The sequence below is a fragment of the Hyperolius riggenbachi genome, chromosome 4, assembly GCF_040937935.1.
Source record: "Hyperolius riggenbachi isolate aHypRig1 chromosome 4, aHypRig1.pri, whole genome shotgun sequence".
NCBI lineage: Eukaryota > Metazoa > Chordata > Amphibia > Anura > Hyperoliidae > Hyperolius > Hyperolius riggenbachi.
This window is the reverse complement of record NC_090649.1, coordinates 158,475,555-158,497,895: the sequence shown is the minus strand read 5'-3', so window position 1 is coordinate 158,497,895 and position 22,341 is coordinate 158,475,555. Positions and strand designations below refer to the sequence as shown.

Genomic DNA, 22,341 nt, shown 5'->3' with positions numbered 1-22,341 from the left:
GCAAAGTAACAGAAAAGGAGAATATATGCTTCTAAAACCACTGTTTATCCTTGCCATGAAGGATATTGTATATGGATCTCTGAACAGGTATCATTACATTTGAACTATATAACTGTAAGCCTATGTTTTTCAAGTTAATGGTGTTTCATTAAACTACATTCAATTTCAATCACATTCATTTCCTGGAGACTCCACAATGCAAGGCGGATGTAGCAAAGGATCAGGCTTCTTTTTTTTTATATCACTGTTGATTTAAGTACATTTAATCCCACTCCAGCGTACACTCGTGATTACAAACTAAAGGCAGCTCTTCCTCTATCACAATAAAACGCCCAGCAGCCAGTGTGCAGCAGTGCTGTAACAATCCCCAGATTAAAGAGTCTTAGATGCCAGTTTTATTTTGTACTTTGGCTTGGCAGGGCTCCCCTTCACAGAGGAGAGCAAAGCTTTGTGTGAATGGCAGACTGAGCTGCAGCTTCCCCTCAGATTTGCGCAAGGCTACCTGCACCAGGTAGAGTGCTGCTTAGCTTACAGGAGTTCAGCAAGACAGACACCTGACAGTTTACTTTCTTTCTAACCCTTATGCTGCTGAAGGGGCCTGCAACGCATTGGCTTTGCAATGCGTTGCTGGCCCCTTCAGGACTGAAGTGGTTAAACTAAATCTAAAGGGATCTAGTTACCTTTCCATGACCAGTGTGAAGCTGTAAGGGAGGACCAGGCTGTGAGGAAAAAAAACCTGTCCACAGTCTCTCTGATGACAGTGACATAGCGTTAGGCTGATAATAGGACACAATGCTGGCAGCACGCACTGGGGCAGTTGGGGGCAAGATTGTGGATGATAGCACCAAACTCAGGAAGTACTCTGTGGTCTCTTTGGGAAATAAGGCTCCGAAAAGCTTGGCAGAAAATGGGAAAGGTAAACGCCACAGCGCCGCGGGGCAGGTCCAGCCGAGAAGTGGCAAGACCTCTCTCCTGTATGAGCTGGAGATGAACTGGTACCTCAGGGTGTGCGAGTTATCCTATGAACACACTGTGGCATGCAGGACAGGAATGCCCTACAGGTAAGCAGGAACAACGCCTCTCACTCTACAAACTCGCTGTAAAGTAGTTTGCTTTTCTCTTTTCATCAGTTCTAGTTTAAAGGGAACCTGAAGTGAGAGATATATGGAGGCTGCCATATTTATTTCCTTCAAAACAGTACCAGTTGCCTGACAGTCCTGCTGATCTTCTGCCTCGAATACGTTTAGCTATAGACCCTGAACAAGCATGCAGCTCAGAGAATTCTGACAAAAATCTGATTAGGTTGGCTGCATGCTTGTTTCAGGTGTGTGATTCAGACACTACTGCAGACAAAGAGGACCAGCTGGACTGCCAGGCAACTGGCATTGTTTAAAAGGAAATACATATGGCAGCCTCTATATATCTCTCACATAGCATCCAACTGTCCCTTTTTGGAGGGACAGTCCCTCTTTGGGATCCAAATCTCCATCTTTCCTACTCAGTTGTCCATCTTTGTTTCACAGATCTGTGTAAATATATGTATTTTTCTACTAAAAAATGTGTAACTAACTCTAAACTTTATTCCCATCCGTTAAATTGACAAACAGTATTTCTTATTTTATTTTCAAATGTTAATATGAAGGAAAATGAACCAGGATAGAAAAGACCAGTATGGTTTGAATGATAAAATTACATCTTTTTCTTATAAAAGGTATTACTTTTACAAGACTTTGTTTTTTTCTACCTACATATTTCCTTATGAAATCTTTATGGTATGCATGAGTAGGGGTGTGGTGTTGGAGTGATTAGGGGTGTGGCTTATGTCAAAAAGTTGTGAGGTATGCTCTCACTTCAGGTTCCCTTTAAGAACAGGTGCTTAAAAGGTACCCAAGATGAGAGGCAGCCATTTTTATTTCCTTTTAAACAATACCAGTAGCCTGGCAGCCCTGCTGATATTTCTGGTAAGTAGTGTTTGAATCACACACCTGAAACAAACATGTAGCTAATCATGTCAGATCATACCTGATCTACATGCTTGTTCAGGGTCTATGGCTAAAGTTTTAGAGGCAGGGGATCAGCAGGAGAGCCAGGAAAAGCACATTGTTAGAAAAAGGAAATAAATATGTCAGCCTCCATATGTTCCTCCCCTCCGGTTCCCTTTAACAAGTATGTACTGAGCATTGTTCATGTTACAAGATGCTTTTGCTGGTTTTTGGTGATGTGGAATAAATCTGATCGGTATAAGCATTGTATATTTTGCATGATAGATTGTCGCTGCTTAATATTGAGTTCTGGTTCATTCAGCTAATAGTGCTTCAGCTGGTTGGTGTTGCTTACTTGGTTGAAAATGTATCTTTTATTTGTTTATTTTTAGATATAGCTGGTTTAAGAAAAAGTTAGGTATGTTCAACTGGACACCTCTTGATGTTAGAAGACTTCTTATTACAGCAGGAGTTCATATGAGGTGAAGGAACTGAAGAAGTCGCTTACAACAGCTCCTATAAAAGACAAAAGGCCGTGTGCAGTTAACATTTTCTCCTAAAGAGTGGCGTAGCTAAGGAGTTGTGGGCCCCGATGCAAGTTTTACAATGGGGCCCCCCAAGCACTCTATACATAGCAATTGATACGGCACACCAATACCTGCCAATGGCTACTACAGTGTCAGAGGTGCAAGTAGGGGATGGGAAACAGTTTGTTAATAATTACCAGCATTCAAAGTCTCTATAGAAGTGATTATTATGAGCACAGGACCAATAGAGGGCTAATACTGTAGTTGAGGGAGGGCCAGGGGCCCCGATGCGGTGGCTACCTCTGCAACCCCTATTGCTACACCCCTGGTCCTGAGTTTTCTCCTAGGAGATCATTTTCATCTTCGATTTAGAATAACTTTTCAGCATTTTGCAATGGAAAAAGTACAAAAAAGTAAGCAAAACAGTGAGGTCAAAATTAAGTTGAGTATTCTTTTCCTTGCTGGTGGTTTAAAATGCACTATATTGTCTAGTTTGAAAAAAATCATCCAGGAGAAAATTCATCAGAAAAAGTTATATGGGCCATCATGTCCAGGTGAAACTACCTCCGTTTGTGATAGGGATATACCCTGGCCTGGATAAATGAGGCCCTCATAGACCTATCAACCCAGTATTGTGTTCAAGAAATATTTGTATAACTGCTTGGTTCCTACCTTGCCAGTATGATGGCACACAGTGCTACAATGTTAGGCTGATTTCCCAAGACAGGACAAAGGAAAACATGGGCAAAAGAGGAACCAGGGGCGTAGGAATAGACCCTGCAGCCCCTGCAGTTGCAGGGGGGCCCCTAGCAAGTCAGGGGCCCGGAGGAGGAAAGGCTGTCACCACCGGCGTACCTACCGGGGATGCGACTCTCTCAGCCGCAGGGGGGCCCGGCCGCCCGGGGCTGCTCTGGGGCCCGCTCACTGTCCGTGGGGGGCGCGCTGCTCTGGACCCCCCAGCAAGGTGCTCAACTGGCCGCAGCGTCTAATAGACGCTGCGCCAGTTCATTCCCCGCAGCCCCGCTTCAGCAGCCTGCATAGTTTCCGGCAGGCAGAGCAGGGCTACGGCAAGATGGCCGCCGAAGAAGCCCTACACTGGAGACTATTTGTGTCTCTAGTACAGGGCTTCGGCAGCCATCTTGCTGTAGCCCTGCACTCTGCCTGTCAGCGCGGGAGATGTGCTGCAGGAGGACTCGGGGAGCTGCGAGCCAGATGCTGGGAGAGGAGAAGACTTCTGTCAGGTAAGTGAATTGCTTTTTTTTCACAAGTGCATTTTTTTTTCTAGTGTCTGCTGCCTACATTGTGATTTTCTGGTCACTGCTGCCCACATTGTGATTTTCAGGTGTCTGCTGCCCACATTGCAATTTTCTGGTCACTGCTGCCCACATTGTGATTTTCTGGTGTCTGCTGCCCACATTGTGATTTTCTGGTGTCTGCTGCCCACATTGTGATTTTCAGGTGTCTGCTGCCCACATTACGATTTTCTGGTCACTGCTGCCCACATTGCGATTTTCTGGTGTCTGCTGCCCACATTACGATTTTCTGGTCACTGCTGCCCACATTGCGATTTTCTGGTCACTGCTGCCCACATTGCGATTTTCTGGTGTCTGCTGCCCACATTATGATTTTCTGGTGTCTGCTGCCCACATTACGATTTTCAGGTGTCTGCTGCCCACATTACGATTTTCAGGTGTCTGCTGCCCACATTACGATTTTCAGGTGTCTGCTGCCCACATTATGATTTTCTGGTGTCTGCTGCCCACATTGCGATTTTCTGGTGTCTGCTGCCCACATTACGATTTTCAGGTGTCTGCTGCCCACATTGCGATTTTCAGGTGTCTGCTGCCCACATTGCGATTTTCAGGTGTCTGCTGCCCACATTACGATTTTCTGGTCACTGCTGCCCACATTGCGATTTTCAGGTGTCTGCTGCCCTCATTACGATTTTCAGGTGTCTGCTGCCCACATTACGATTTTCAGGTGTCTGCTGCCCACATTACGATTTTCTGGTGTCTGCTGCCCACATTACGATTTTCTGGTGTATGCTGCCCACATTAGGATTTTTTGGTGACTGCTGCCCACATTGCGATTTTCTGGTGACTGCTGCCCACATTGCGATTTTCTGGTGACTGCTGCCCACATTGCGATTTTCTGGTGACTGCTGCCCACATTAGGATTTTCTGGTGTCTGCTGCCCACATTACGACTTTCTGGTGTCTGCTGCCCACATTACGACATTCTGGTGACTGACTGCTGCCCACATTAGGATTTTCTGGTGACTGCTGCCCACATTAGGATTTTCTGGTGACTGCTGCCCACATTACGATATTCTGGTGACTGCTGCCCACATTAGGATTTTCTGGTGACTGATGCCCACATTGCAATTTTCTGGTGACTGCTGCCCACATGGCGATTTTCTGGTGACTGCTGCCCACATTGCGATTTTCTGGCCCACATTACGATTTTCTGGTGAACACTGCCCACGTTACGATTGTCTGGTGAATGCTGTCCACGTTACGATTTTCTGGTGAACGCTGCCCACATTACGATTTTCTGGCCCACATTACGATTTTCTGGTGAACACTGCCCAAGTTACGATTGTCTAGTGAATGCTGTCCATGTTACAATTTTCTGGTGAACTCTGCCCACATTACGATTTTCTGTCCCACATTACGATATTCTGGTGAACGCTGCCCACATTACGATTGTCTGGTGAATGCTGCCCACGTTACAATTTTCTGGTGACTGCTGCTCACGTTACTATTTTCTGGTGACTGGTGCCCACATTACGATTTTCTGGTGAACTCTGCCCACATTACGATTTTCTGGCCCACATTACGATTGTCTGGTAAAATGCTGCCCACTTTACAATTAATTTACAGTGAAACGCTGCCCCATTACGATTATTTGGCACCTATGGGGGGGCCCCATCCAAATATTCGCAGGGGGGCCCAGTGATTTCTAGTTACGCCCCTGAGAGGAACGGATTCCAGAGTCAACCAATCAGGTTTTCTGTTTGGACTGAGAATATTATTCTATTGGTTGCCTTTTGGTACCTGTTTAATTTTAGTTGAAATATCACTTTTAACACTTCAAGTCTTGGGGCCAGTAACATATTTACTACAGGGGACTTCTTATTTTGGTATGTTCCACATCAGCCACCCAATGGGGCTGATTCACAAACTCATGTCATAAATTATCTCTCATTATCTGGTTATCGCATCATGATTTAATATTTCTTAATTGTTGTATTTCTTTATGTCTTCTTTTCTGTTTGATCTCATGCAGTAGCATAGCTTAGGAGCTCTGGGCCCCATTGCAAGTTTTACGTGTGGGAACCCTTCCAACTCTGTGGGTATAAGGCAGTGATGGCTAACCTTGGCACTCCAGCTGTGGTGGAACTACAAGTCCCATGAGGCATTGCAATACACTGACAGCTCTAAGCATAACTCGGGGAGGCAGAGGCATGATGCGATTTGTAGTTTTGTCACAGCTGGAGTGCCAAGGTTAGCCATCACTGGTATAAGGCATATAGTATGCATCTGGTAAGGTATCTAAATACACAGTGATGTTAAGTTGATTTTAAAAGACCAAAGGAAATGCAACCATGCAGTGTTATGAAAAAAAAAAATAACAACAATACAATGGTCCGTATGGGGGGCTGTTACCAAGATACTGCAAAGGGCACATAAACCCAAATGCCATATAATATGTTGTATGGTAACCGTAAGCGGGAGTACTGTTGTGTCAAGACTGCTAAAGTTTTTAAAGTGAACCTCCAGACTAATAATCTACTCAGCAGCACTGAAAAGGCTTGGTGTTTCTTTAACAGTTTCACAGCATCAGAACTTTGTTTTTGTTACCCAAGCCTCCTTTCTAGCTGCACAGAAGAAAACTGCCTGGGCATTTTCCCCTGATGCTGTGCAAAGCATGATGGGATTTCTGATGTTGTTGTTCTTGTTCTGCTGTTTTGGTACAACCTTTTTTTTTTTAATTTTGAATTTAAGATTTGAAGCCTGGCGTGTGCAGCTGGGAGGGGTGATCAGGACACAGGACAGTTGGAACTGTGTCTCATGCTCCCTGTCACCTCCTTTCAAACACAAAGATGGCTGCCCCCATGAAATCACAAACATTTGCCTGTTCTTTTAAAACAGGGTGGGTAAGATATTATATTTCTTACCTATTTTAATTAACATAACTAATGTAACTTAATGACATTATGTTTGTTTAGGCTGAAGTTCCCCTTTAATGCTCAGGGGGAAGGCAGGTTGTGTTGGCAGGGGACTGCTAGAGCATGCAGTGCAGAACTATGTCAAGGGAGGGAAGTGTTAGAGCCTCTATAATGTAAGAGATCACATATATCAATAATGAACCAGCCCTGACTCTAAGATATTGCAACCAACAATCAGATTCCTCAAATACTTCAGAGCTATTCCATATAGATTCCCAAGACCAGCAGCACATAAAACATAAGGGCCCGTATGCAATTCACTTTTTCTCCTAAGTAGTATTTTCACACATTACAACGCCTTTGAATACAACCACTTGAGGACCGCAGTGTTAAACTCCCCTAAGGCCATTTTTTAACAAGTAGACCACCGCAGCTTTGAGGCCTCGCTGCAGGGCCGTCCAACTCAGCACACAAGTGATTCCCCCCTCCCCTCCTTTTCTCCCAACCAACAGTGCTCTCTGTTGGTGGGGTCTGATCGCTCCAGCAGTGTTTGTTTTCTTTTTTACAAATACTGTATTTATGTTATTATTTTTTAAATACATTTTACTATTTATTTATTTTATTTTTTACTCCCCAGACAGTCATCGTGATCGGCTGTCCAGCTACAGAGGGGACAGCCATGTCACACGATCTCTTTTACACCTCTCAATGCAGTGTTGTGATTTGTATAAAATCCCATATAACATTTTTTTGAGCAATTACATATCTCCCAACATTTTGAGATACAAAACAGGGACACTTTAAGCCTTCTTCTGTCACACCTTTAGCCACACCCCCAACCACACCCCTTGCCAACCATATCCCAAGGAATTCAGAGGCAAAAGATGTAGTTTTATCACTCAAACTACACTGGTTTCAATCATGCATAGTTTTCCTTCATTTTAACATTTGAAAATAAGATACAGTTCAGAGTCAGTTAAATACATTGTTTCACTAGAAAAATACATGTATTTACATAAATCTATACATCAGTCTCGCAAGAGGGCCAAATGAGGGAGAAAGAGGGATTTAGTTCCCAAAGAGGGACTGTCTCTCCAAAAGAGGGACAGTTGGGAGCTTTTCGATTAACCACTTTACCCCCCGCGGTACGAATTTCTCCGTCCCTTTTTTCCCCCTAAAAAACCAAGGGACGGAGAAATCCATACCTTCCGCGCTACCTTCGCTTTCCGTGCTCCCGCCGCTCGTGCGCGCGCTTCCGCCGCTCGTGCACGCCGCCGCCCGCTCGCCCAGAGATCAATGAATGGGAAAATCCATTCCCGTTCGTTGATCTAAGCCCCCGCAATGATCCGCTGCTTCTATTAGAAGAAGCGCGATCATTGTGATGTTCCCAGCCTCGTACTGCTTCCTGTAAGCGTCCTTCCGAACGCTTACAGGTCGATGTAAACAAACTCACTGTGGCCATCTTGTGGCCAAATAGCAAAACTACACCCTAAAGCATTTTACATATACAAATACATTAGTTTTCCACAATAAATTAACTCATTACCTCCCACACTCCATAATTTAATTTTTTTTTGTAATTAAAAAAAAATAAAAAAGATATATATATATATATACAATAAAAAAAAACATAAATAGTTACCTTAGGGACTGAACTTTTTAAATATTTATGTCAAGAGGGTATAACACTGTTACTTTATAACTACGGGCTTGTAATTAGGGATGGATGCAAAACTGAAAAAAATGCACCTTTATTTTCAAATAAAATATTGGCGCCAAACATTGTGATAGGGACATAATTTAAACGGTTTTATAACCGGGACAAATGGGCAAATACATTTAATGGGTTTTAATCACAGTAGCATGCATTATTTAAAAACTATAATGGCCGAAAACTGAAAAATAATAATTTTTTCCCTTATTTTTTCCTATTTTCCCATTAAAACACATAAAAAACAAGATATAGTTCATTTCATTGCGATAAGTAATAATAAAGTTATAGACGAATGAATGGAAGGAGCGCTGAAAGGTGAAAATTGCTCTGGTGTTCAAGGGGTAAAACCCATCAGTGGTGAAGTGGTTAAAGCAAGGGTTCAAAATTGCACCTTCCTTCAAAATTGCGCAAAAATCTAAATGCAAAATCACAATCAGTAAGCAATTGATTTTTGCAGCGTAAACTGGGCCTAAGGTAATTGTATCATGTGTAGAGTTTGGTGAGCGTTAGGACGGAGTTTAATGGTTGCTGCTAAATTCAGATATCAGGAAAGGGTTATCATTCAGAGGAGTAGATAAGATAGGTGTTTAATTTTTTTTTGTTAAGGTGGTATGATTGTACAATTGAGATTGTATCATTAGTGGGCACATGTAATGTTATACAATAGATCAGGGCTGCCCAATAGGTCGATCGCGATCTACCGGTAGATCGCGACCGCCTCCTTGGTAGATCGCGGCCTCTTGGCCGCGTCTCGTTAATGTTTGTTGCGGCCAGCAGCTCGTGTTTAGCTGCTGGCCGCTGGCCAATAAGGATGCATGCAGGCGAGGAGAAAGGGAGGAGAGAGGCGGCGCGTCCGCTGCGTCATGGCTGGGGGCGGCGGCGGGCAGCCTGTGTAATGTGCGTGTGTAACGTGCCCGGCGCCGCCCCCAGCCATGACGTAGCGGCCGCGCCGCCTCTCTCTTCGCCGCCGCTTCTCTCCTACATCCCATTGGCCTGCCAGAGTCTCTCCTCGCCGCCTCTTCTCCTCTGCCTGCAGGTACATATATCTGGCTAACCTACACTGGGGGGCCCTATACCTGGCTAACCTACACTGGGGGGCCCTATACCTGGCTAACCTACACTGGGGGGCCCTATACCTGGCTAACCTACACTGGGGGGGCCTATACCTGGCTAACCTACACTGGGGGGCCCTATACCTGGCTAACCTACACTGGGGGGCCCTATACCTGGCTAACCTACACTGGGGGGCCCTATACCTGGCTAACCTACACTGGGGGCCCCTATACCTGGCTAACCTACACTGGGGGCCCCTATACCTGGCTAACCTACACTGGGGGCCCCTATACCTGGCTAACCTACACTGGGGGCCCATATACCTGGCTAACCTACACTGAGGGCCCATATACCTGGCAAACCTACACTGAGGGCCCATATACCTGGCAAACCTACACTGAGGGCCCATATACCTGGCAAACCTACACTGAGGGCCCATATACCTGGCTAACCTACACTGAGGGCCCATATACCTGGCTAACCTACGCGGGGGGGGGGGGGGGGGGCGTGCTTAGCATTTGAGACGTTGGTAGATCTCCTGGCCTCGGCAAATTTAAAAGTAGCTCGCGAGCCGAAAAAGTGTGGGCACCCCTGCAATAGATCTACTACCAACTTCATCACACTAGCAAATCATTAGGTCTCCATGGACTTCATGGTAGCTGCTACAAATCTGTTTGCAAATAGAGTTGTCCCGAACGGTTCGGCCGCAAACTTATTCGCATGAACATCGGTGGTTCGCATTCGCGTCGAAACGTGAACTTTATGGCGAGTTCAACCCGCCCCTATACTACATCACTGGGCTAAACTTTGACCCTCTACATCACAGTCAGCAGACACATTACAGCCAATCAGACTGCACCCCCTCCTGGACCCCCCCCCCCCCCTTGTAAGGCAGCTGCTTATTTCACTCGGTGTTGCTGCAGTAGTGAGAGAAGGGAGAGGAACCTGCTGCAGAGATAGGTAAAGTTTAGTTAGTCTCTTGTAGCTTGCTCCTAGCTTATATTTGTTGTTAAAAAGCACCCCAAAAAGAGCTCTTTTCAGAGATAATGTACTTGTGAAGTTTTTTTTTTTGTGTGTGTGCCACTGACACTGCATATACAGCCCTGTGTGTCGCAGATGGCCCTTGCTAATTGCTATACTGTGCAAGGCCCAGCACATTCAGTGCCTACCTTTTCACTGCACCTGTGTGTGACAGCTGCACATTTATAATACCAGTCCGACCGTGCATACCTGTTCATGTTCACTGACACTGCATATACAGCCCTGTGTGTCGCAGATGGCCCTTGCACCTGCACCTGTGTGTGACAGCTGCACATTTATAATACCAGTCCGACCGTGCATACCTGTTCATGTTCACTGCACCTGCGTGACAGCATGACAGCGTGTTATATAATACCAGTCACTGCATAACTTTTCACTGCACCTGTGTGTGTGACAGCTGCACATTGTATTGATACCAGTCACTGCATACCTGTTCACTGCACCTGCGTGACAGCACGCAGTGTTATATACTAGTCACTGCATACCTTTTCACTGCACCTGTGTAACCGCACATCATATTAGACAAGTCAGTGCATACCTTTCACTTCATTCCCCCCAATATGGACAAAACAAGAGGCAGAGCCAGAGGCAGGCCACTCGGCAGGTCTGTTCGAGGTCGCGCTGTCGTGATTTTGTGTGGCCCTCGACCAAATTACAGTGTTCAGAAGAAGGTACGTGCCATCAACCCCCAATATTGTCTGGATGTAGTTGACTATTTAACACAGAACACCTCATCTCCCTCAGCTTCCGCACGGAAGCGTGACATATCTTCCCCCTCCTGCTCTTATTCTGGCACCCCACTTAAAGTGTAACTGTCGGGCATAAAATTTAAAATCAATTATTTATTTTTATCTGGTAAACAAGTAATAACCATGCTAACCAGGCAATCCAAAAGTTAAAATCTCTATTACTTTTCTTGTTTATAAATGATCATTCACCAGTTTACCTGACTCTTATTTGGTATGTTGACGCAAAAAGGAAGTTGCAGGGCATGCTGGGTTCTCTTTTTTTGCTTCTTTATTTCCCCTCAGACTAAACTAATTTACAGAAGCACAAAAGGACAACCCAGCATGCCCTGCAACTTCCTTTGTGCGGCAACGTACCAAATAAGAGTCAGGTAAACTGGGGAATGATCATTTATCAGCAAAAAAAGTAATAGTGATTTTAACTTTTGGGTTGCGTGATTAGCATCCTTATTACTTATTTACCAGATAAAAATAAAGAATTGATTTTTGATTTTATGCCTGACAGTTACACTTTAACACTCTGTCAGCAGCCATCACCAAAGTGCCATCATCCCAGGGCTCAGCGGTGTGGACATTTTTTGTGTGTCTGCCTCAGATGAGAGCAATGCCAACTGTACTCTCTGCCACCGAAAATTGAGCCATGGAAAGACCAAGACCCGCGTAGGGACAACTACCTTACGAAGACACATGATTACAAAGCACAAACTGTAATGGGATGACCACCTGAGGAAAAGCAGCACACAAAAGCAAAGCCACACACCGCAGTGTAAGACACCATCACGCAATTATTTATCAAAAAAGGCGATACCCAAACCGTACTATGATGTTGAAAGGCAAGTGGTGTCATCTCTGGCACACAACATTGGGTCAAGGGTCCATCTGACCACGGATGCCTGGTCTGCAAAGCAGTCAGGCCTGCCCGAAGACTAAGTCAGTTCCCACACACAGCATCTCTGCCTGCAGGCCGTGTGACTGCCTGCCCCAAGACTAAGTCGGTCCCCACACAGCATCTCTGCCTGCAGGCTGCTTGAATGCCTTCCCTGCCACCACCAACAGGATCCAGGACTCCAGGTGGATTCCTGAATCTTTAAGGCCGCTCCTAGCAGCGGCCGCTATAATAATTTTTCTGGTGCATGTACATGTCTGCTTAATTTTCCTGGCTGCACTGTGGCTGCAACAACAAACAAAAGGCATGTACATGTGTCAATTCCCCTTCGTGATCGTTACCTTGCCGTGGTGAAGGGGCTTGCGTATCACAGTGAAGCAATGACCAGCTAAATGAGTGTGTTGAGGTTGGGGGCACACCTGACCCAAAAAGATAGATAATAAGGTCGTTGCTTAATTGTGGACAGACCAAATTCGATCAGCTGGACACTCAGTCCATGGTGTTCTGTCATTCAGCCGGGACAAGGTCCTTCAGCACCCAAGGCCGAGACAGCAAAGTGCGCCCCTCCATCCCTCCTACCCCAGCCGTCACACACTGATTACTATTAGAGTAAGAGGCTCCCCAGGGCCCCCAACCTCCCCAACGCCTTAATCTCTAGTTATCTGGCTTGCAGTCACTGTCATGTATCCCCTTTTATTATTTCTTTCTGCTTCAAACACAATTGGGGATGACAGCTGAATTAATTGTGCACCCCCTGCTACACTGCGCCCTGAGGCTGGAGCCTCTCCAGCCTCTGCCTCGGCCCGGCCCTGAATTCAGCTACCTCAGCCCGACCATATGGGCTTGAAAACCGCCATCGCTTGCACTCTCGCCACGGTGCGCAAAAGTCCATTACGGCCATCACTACACAAACAGCTGTTTGCGGTGCGTTACACAGTGAGTTTGGTGTGTCAGTGTGAAGCAGTACACTAATTACACTACCTGATTGATGTGTACACATGCAAGATTAAAGCACTTTAGGCCTCCAATTTAGCAATGCAATGTGATTTCTGCCCTTAAACCCTGTTGTGCGTCAAATTTGGATTTTCCCCCCGTGACTTTTGGTGTGTATCTCACTCCGCCATGCCCCCCTAAGGGTGTTAGACCCCTTGAAACATCTTTTCCACCACTTTAGTGGCCACAATTAATGTTTGTAGTTTTGAAGGTTCGCCTGACCATTGAAGTCTATGGCGGTTTGAAAGTTTGCAAGTTCGCAAACTTTTTTTGCGTGTTCGAGTTCGAGGTTCGCGAACCAAAATCGGAGGCTCGCGACAACTCTATTGGCAAATTGCACTGCACTAATTAAAGGAATATTGGCCTAAGTTTTGAAGACACCTGGTATTTATTATATTCAAAATAATCATTTAGGACACATTTTCAGAAACCAGTAAACCTTGTTCTAAACACGACACAATAACAAGCTTGTCATAAAGCAGCTTTCTCTTCACATAGTTTGTAACAGTCACTCAGGTTTGTAAAACTGTTTCCAAAGTTTGTGATTTCTTGGCTCTCTCTATTGTGAGAGTGATGACTGTGTCATCACTGGGACTGCATATTGTCAGCTGTCGGCTAACCTTTACCTTGAAGCAGACACTATTGTTTCTCAGTTATGGTGGAACACTTCCAAATTATTATTGCAAATGGCCAGGGTGAGCGCTTAGATTTACTGTATGGATTTCAGGGGTTTTGTTTTTGAAGGATATGCATTAAAACCGCATTATTCTGTAACTTGAACATAAATGATTTGGTCCACCTACCTCTACAAGCAGCTTTACTTTTCTTTAAAAGTACAGTTAAAGGAAACCTTTACTGAGTAAAATTATTGAAAGTAAACGCATGATGTAGCTGCAAATAAATATTGCATACTTACCTTATCATCAGTTCCTCTCAGAAGCTCACCATTTTCTTCTTACGAGAATGTTCTGATGTATTTTGAATGCATATTTACACCTCACTAAAGCTGATTGATATTATTGCTGGCTGCTGGTCAAATTATCAGATTTATTCCTAGCAAAGTAATTAGTAAGCAATAAAGGAGATAACGTTCTCTGCTCCCTCCCCCACCTGGACACAGCACAAACGTTTCTGCCTTGTTTAGACAGTGTATACACTTCCAGCTCAATCTGATTACTCTACCTGGCAAATAAATGTTTCACAATTAGTATCTTAATGAAGTGTAAAACAAGCCTTGAAAACCAGTCAGATGTTTTTAGCTGTTAATTTTATGATGCGTTTAATGCTTTAGACTATAGATGAAATTTGATAACAATACCACATTAATCAGTGCTGCTCATGGCAGGACTACTAGTGTTAGCATATTTAAATATCCCCCCAAATTATGTAGGCAGAAAAAAATAAAGGCCTCAATTCAATAAGATCATGCTAGAGATAATAAGGCAAGAGAAAACTTACCATGGCACAGTGAGAGAGTTATCTTATCTCTTCATTCCTTAAGTTACCTCCTCTGTAGTTATTTTCACACACACAGTTAATTAACAGCCTTGATTGAAGAGTTAACTTTAGGTTTGCCTCAGGTAAATTTTTTCCTGAATATGACATGCCTCATCACCATGGTGATCACTCTAGAAACGTTATTAAAGACAGGAGATAAGCTTAGTGAATTGAGGCCATAGTCTTGTAAAAGTAATACCTTTTAATAGCTAAAAGTTAAATTATGCAAGCTTTCTGGGATCTAGCCCCCTTCTTCAGGCATATTTCCAGATGTTAGCTGAAATAAAACACTGATGCAGGTAAATAGTAAATACGTAGATGGCAGTTGTGGATTTGTACAGAAATATTTTTACTACTAATATCCCTCCAAAAAAAAACCATCAAGGCAGATGGGACTCTATCTTCAAATCTGCCACAGAGAAAACAAACTGGGCCATTAGTTATGACCAAGGGAAATTTTCTGTGGGAAATCTAAATATTGTATGCCAAATCCATCAGCCAGAGAAATTGTATGGGTGCTAGGAGGTCGCAAGAGTGGATGATGCCACCCCGAATGTGCACAGAGAGATCTATGCAGAGATACCTTCATTTCAATTAGGTTTGGCCATATAGTCACTGCACTACTTTCCTGCATTGTAGCATGGATGGCACATCAACTGTCTATCCCTAACTGATATTCTTAAAGTGGAACTGAAGTCAGATTATTTGCTAAATTACTTATGAGAGCACAGTTAAAGGGACACTGTAGGAGGGTCAGGGGAAAATGAGTTGAAGTTACACAGGGCTTCTAATGGTCCCCCGCAGACATTCTGTGCCTGTGCAGCCACTCCCCAATGCTCTGGCCCCGCCTCTGGTTCACTTCTGGAATTTCAGACTTTAAAGTCTGAAAACCACTGCGCCTGCATTGCCGTGTCCTCACTCCCGCTGAGGGCACCAGGAGCGTACTGCGCAGGCCCAGTATGGTCTGTGCCTTCGCTGTGCGCTCCTGGTGACATCAGGGGAAGCGAGGACACGCCAACGCAGGCGCAGTGGTTTTCAGACTTTAGAGTCTGAAATTCCAGAAGTGAACCGGAGGCGGGGCCGGGGCATCGGTGAGTGGCTGCGCGGGCACAGGATGCCTGCGGGGGACCACTAGAAGCCCCGGGTAACTTCAACTCATTTTCCTCCGACCCCCCTTCAGTATCCCTTTAAGGACTTACAGAAAAAGCAGTAATGTTAACATGTAAAAATGTATTTTTACATTTACTAAAATAAAATGTACAGCTTTAGACCAGAAATCTGTGAGGGCCCGTTCACACCTAGAATGTTTTGCGGGAGTGATTTGTCCGCGATTAACGCGGAAAAATCACTGGACACTGCGGCGGTTTTGGAGCAATAGCGATTAGCGTGCCATGAGCGGGAATCACACGATTCCCGCTCAGGTGTGAATGGGCCCTTACGTAACCTTAACATTGACTACAGACTGACACAAGGAAGATAAACAAACAGTGAAACTTATGAGCAACCACTGCCACCTTGTGGCAAGCTGGAAAAATAAAACATGCTTTCACAGTTGTAATTTAAGAATTATGTTATTACAATTGTAAATTTGGGTTCAAAGCCACTTTAATTCATTTGTGACATTTTTACCAAGAGACTGGAAGCCATGGATCAAAGACAGAATGAACACAGTCAAGAACTTATTTTGTGTAGCTAGTCAGTTTGTGAGAAAGCAAGAAACTAACTAATCAGGTCTGTCTCTTAGAAAACCACAGTAAGGGCAGTTAAGGAGTATGACCAGGTCCCCATCCAGGCATATCTTGCCCTTCTGAGGTCAATCACTTGCACTCCAAAAAATGTTTTAAAAGATAAAAACCCATTTCTTGGACTAAAACACAACGAAACTAAGGTGGAACTGGCTAATCCAAACCTACGTCTTGTTTTACCACTGGAAAATTGGAGATCTGGGTGGTCATGGTCAACTTGATGACATAGTTGCCCTTATAAAGGCTATTAATAATGTTTGGCAAGTAAGCAGTGAGTGTGGCTATGGGATGGAGGCTCTTCTAGCACAATATTTAAGAATAATAGCATGGGATCATTAATAAAATATATTTATTCTTGATGCAGTACTACTATTCTCATACAGTAATATTTCAATATTTTTTCTGGGCCTCTGTGTTTATTTTTACTCTATATCTGGGTGTCATCTTCATCATAAAAGGGACCTCTAGATTCTACCATGAGCCAACCACTGAGGTTTAGCTAACTCCACTTTCTTGAGCCTAAGGTGTTGACGATTCCCTGGTCCATAAGGCTGAACAGAGGCAGGGGGTAACACAATAGGGAACACAGCCCCTGCACCCACGGGGGGGGGGGGGCATTTTGGGGGGGACAGGAGGAGTTGTAGCATGAGGGGAGAGCATTGCATGTCGGCGGGGAGGGGGGACAGTGTTTAAGCAGGAAGTAGTGTGAAGCACTTAGAGATCGGAACCTCCGGCGGTGGATGAAGGTATGTGTCCTGCCTGCTGCCGCTGCTGCCAGTGATAGATACTGGAGAGGGAGCACTGAAAGGAGAGCCCGAGGTGAGGGAGGGGGAGAGGGGACTGTCCCCCCTCCCTGCCGATGTGCGGCCATGCTCTCTCCTCATGCTGTGACCCCTCCTGCCCCCCCAAAAGTTTTACGCAATTACGCTTTGCCAAACTACGGCTTCGAAAACAAATATTCACTTCGTATGCATTTCGTAGAATACGCGTTAAAATACGCAATTACGCGTAGTGCGAAGCGTAGTGTATGCGGATACTTATGCCCGTATGCAGAAAATTGTACGCATTAATTTCTTTAGAAATGCATATACTGGGAACCCTTCTATGCGTACATTCCCCTTTCCAATGCGTACATTTGTATGCATACAATCGCATGCGGAAAATTAGACGCGAGTAACGCATTCGTAGTTCACTACGCAATACGCATGTTAACTACGCATAGTACGCGTAAGCTACGCGTAGCGGTACTTCGCTACGCGTAAATTCGTAAGCGTAGGTTTGAAACTCCGCCTATGAACTACGATGCGTAGATGCGAACTACGATGCGTAAATTCGCTCTGGCGTAGTTTCTGCTCATCCCTGCACATAAGCACACACACACACACACACACACACACACACTCACTCACTCACACACACACACACACAAACACACACACACACAAACACACACACAAACACACACACACACACAAACACACACACACACACACACAAAGACACACACACACACACACACACACACACACACACACACACACACACACACAAACACACACACAAACACACAAACACACACACACACACACAAAGACACACACACACACACACACACACACACAAACACACACACACACACACACACACACACACATAAACACACACACACACACACACACACTCACACACACACACAAAGACACACACACACACACACACACACACACAAACACACACACACACACAAACACACACACACACACACACACACACACAAAGACACACACACACACACACACACACACACACACACACACACACACACACACACACACACACACATAAGCACACACACATAAGCACACACACACACACACTTACACATAAGCACACACACATTGTGCTTTGCATTGCATGTGTGATACTTTGGCTGTGATGTTTTCATAATATGCCTCACAAATTTGTGCTTTTGCTAATGTGTGTCCTGATTTTCTTCAATAGTCAGAATTAAATGGAATATATTTCCCTAAATCGATGCAAAGAGCTGTGTTCCAGGTGAGCTATATGCACAGCTGCTCTATTATTTGCACACAGGACACATTCATTTAGGACTTGTTTGTAAAACTGAGTAGATGTTTGTCATTCTGACCATTCTTCATACATGGTGTTGAAGCAGTTATATGAAACAATGACGTGTGACGTGTGCCGTGTGCATGGGAGCATTGTTGTGTTCGCACGGAACGCCTGAAGAGCAGGCCACACCATTCTAATTAAACTCTACTTAGCAACAACTTTAAGTCCAGTTTAGGTATTCACTCCTAACCAGTGCTGGGCCGAAATTACGCATTAGCGTAATTACGCATCGTAATTCACTACAAATGCACCGTAAGCGTTACGTGTAAGGTTACGGTATTACGCGTAATTAATTACGCGTAGACCGTAGGTTACGTTATTACGCGTAACAAATTACGCGTAAAACAGTAAACTCCCATTGAAATTACACAGTCTGCCGTAATCGCGTAATATTACGCTCCCGTATAATATAAAAAAGCCGCCGACTTTAAGGGTTAATAGCAAAGCCCCCTTAAGTGCTAAGAGCCTCAAATTTGGAGAATATATTAAGGAGATCAGAAGGAATAAGAGGAAATTTTTTTTTTTCAAAAAGACCTTATAGTTTTTGAGAAAATCGATGTTAAAGTTTCAAAGGAAAAATATATACATTTAAAAACCCGCCGACTTTAACGGTTAATAGCAAAGCCTGCTTAAAATTTAGGAACACCAAATTCACAGGGTATATTAAGGGGATCAGTGGGAATAAGAGGAATTTTTTTTTTTTTCAAAAAGACCTTATAGTTTTTGAGAAAATCGATTTTTAAGTTTCAAGGGCAAAAATGTCTTTTAAATGCAGAAAATGTCAGTTTTTTTTTGCACAGGTAACAATAGTGTTTTATTTTCATAGATTCCCCAAGTGGGAAGAGTTTTACTTACTTCGTTCTGAGTGTGGGAAATATAAAAAAAAAACGACGTGGGGTCCCCCCTCCCAGACCTCTTTAACCCCTTGTCCCCCATGCAGACTGGGATAGCCAGAATGCGGAGCACCGGCCGCGTGGGGCTCCGCACCCTGACTATACCAGCCCGCATGGTCCATGGATTGGGGGTCTCGGAAACTTAAAAATCGATTTTCTCAAAAACTATAAGGTCTTTTTGAAAAAAAAAATTTCCTCTTATTCCCACTGATCCCCTTAATATTTCCTGTGAATTTGGTGTTCCTAAATTTTAAGCAGGCTTTGCTATTAACCGTTAAAGTCGGCGGGTTTTTAAATGTATATATTTTTCCTTTGAAACTTTAACATCGATTTTCTCAAAAACTATAAGGTCTTTTTGAAAACATTTTTTTTCCTCTTATTCCTTCTGATCTCCTTAATATATTCTCCAAATTTGAGGCTCTTAGCAATTAAGGGGGCTTTGCTATTAACACTTAAAGTCGGCGGCTACCTAACATTGATCCATGCGTCAACTTTTCCGCTTGGCAGCATGACCTTACGCATTAATTGCTAGTAGGATTTTACGTGTAAGCCTATAACGTAACAACCTGAATTACGGTATTCTTACGCGTAATTGCGTAAGGGCTATGCGTAATTACAGACATGTACCGTAATTGAATGTCTACGCCGTAAGCGTAATTCCGTAATGCGTAATAGCGTAAAATTACGCGTAATGATCCGTAAGCGTAGCTTTTTCCATTACGCCCAGCACTGCTTCTAACAGTTAGATTGACAGGATATTATTATTTAACAATTCACTGGAAAATGTTTATTATTTTTAGTAGTATTACCTGTGTGTGCAGGTAAATGTTTCTGGCGTGCACACAAAGAACATAATGGTCGCTATGCAAATAGCAACTCGCATCATATAGGTTCCATGGAAATTGCTTGTATATTGCGTATTGTGCATATAGTAATAACTAAGCAACGCGTATTATGTACACAATGCGAGTTGCACTATTTGCACAAGGCCTGTAATGCATTTTGTAATGGGTACTTTGTAATGGGTGCTGTGCTCGTTGCTTAAGCCAAAGAGATTCCCTCTTTTTTGTCTAACAATAAAAAATGCCCCTTCTTTACCTTTAACTCCACAGCCTACCAAACTGACAACTTTAACCTTAGTCTTGTGCTAGTCCTAATCCTATCACCATTTAATTCCTAACACTGAGAGTTAGTTCACACTGGGCAATTTTTCAGCGATTTGCTGATTGCCGGCGATCTACTAATGTATGTCTATGGATGCATTCATACAGCAGCGTTTCGGGGGCGAATGCGCTGCGATTCTCGTCCTATTACACTGAATCACCACTGAATCGCAAGATTTTACCCGCAAATCACGATCGCGGGCAAGCGGCGGTCCAAGCGCCGAGTGTGAACCGGCCCTGATCCTTATATTTCTCCTAAGCCTTTCTAACCTTTAAAGTACCTATTAATGATACAATCCTGAAGCCGATCGATCATTTTCGATCACTGCAGCAATCGGTTGTGCCAAAAATCTGCTAACCAATTTGATCTGACAAAATGTTTAAATTTTTCGGGTCAATCCCTCTGATCTGATCAGATTGTATATGAGGTCTACGGCCTTTAATTGACACGACTGATCATTTCCAATCGTTTACTGCAATGATCAGAAATGATCAATCGGTCCCAGGATTGTATTGTTAATGAGCACCCAAAGAACTAAGGCCAGTAACCTTTTTAATCAATGCTTAATCCTAACTAATAACCCTAACCAATACTCAACATTTACTCTATTTTGACTTCAGTGTCCAGTTCCCAATCCTTACTTTTTCAACCATAAGGTATTTTAAACAACTATGGTGATGTTTCTAGGCCCCTACTGTTGATAACAAGGGCATTGTTGCCAAACCCACCATGCCAATAGGGGAAACAGGAAAAAAAGGGCACAGGCAGCTAGTGGACAAAATGGGCGCCACCATTCACTCCCATTATAAATATCGTTTAATGGGCGCCGAACAGGAAATAAGGGCGCTGGAGAATAATACAATTTTACAAGCGGCACCCGGAAATTTTTAATGTTTTATAACTGTTGTGATGATTTACGTTTAGAAAATGCACCCGTGACGAATAACGTTTATAAAAATACTAAACATATTTATCCTATTTAAGTGAAACGTTATTGAAAATGTTATCCCTAAGGGCTCTTTCACATTAGGGCAGATTTTCTGCGTTTCAACGCAAAGGATAAAGTTTGCGTTACCCAAGGTGAAATGAAAGTCCATAGACTTTCATTTTAGCTTTCACATATAACGCAGCCTTTTTGTGCGTTGCGTTCCACTGCACCCAGGCGCAGTTTTTTGGCCAACGCTAGCTTTATGCGTTACAATGTTAGTCAATGTAAAACGCACACTATGCGCGTTTTTAATCCGTTAACGCAGGCAATCAGTCCCAGAATGCAACAGAGGAACAATGTAGAAAGTTGACAACTAAAAGAAAAAAAAATTACCTGCGTTTTTCTATGTGCAGTAACGCATTGAAAACGGATTAAAAACGCACACTCACTGCAGTGCAACGCATATCAAAACGCAGTAAAAGGCAGACAACAAAACGTATGCTTTGAGCATTCTCCAACGCAAGCTCTGATGTGAAAGAGCCCTTACTGTTTGTAAAACATTATTATTCGCAAAATAAAGCGATCAGTACGTAACGTAAATTGTAATATATTTTATCCTTTACTGTTTGTAAAACATTATTCTCCACACAATAAAGTGATCACTAAGGGGGGTATTAAGTTTAGGCACCACCAGGGGGGTCTTAGGTTTAGGCACCACCAGGGGGGTCTAGGGGTTAGGGGTAGGTACAGGGAGGGTTCTGTGTGAGAGTAGGATTAGGTATACAGTAGTTTTAGTAAAATTTTAGTAATACTTACTAATGTTTTACAGAACTTATTACGAACGTAGTTATATTTATATCATCGTTATA

At 43.7% G+C, this 22,341-nt stretch overlaps 1 protein-coding gene across 1 annotated transcript in view; it reads left to right on the top strand.

Moving 5' to 3' along the window:
• Positions 1-401: 401 nt before the first annotated feature.
• KCNAB1 (potassium voltage-gated channel subfamily A regulatory beta subunit 1) overlaps positions 402-22,341 on the top strand; it is a 555,572-nt gene continuing 533,632 nt past the window's right edge. Inside the window, exon 1 of the mRNA XM_068280851.1 lies at positions 402-1,061. Coding sequence (XP_068136952.1) covers positions 793-1,061 — 269 coding nt within the window. The 5' untranslated portion in view covers positions 402-792. The remainder of the gene's footprint in view (positions 1,062-22,341) is intronic.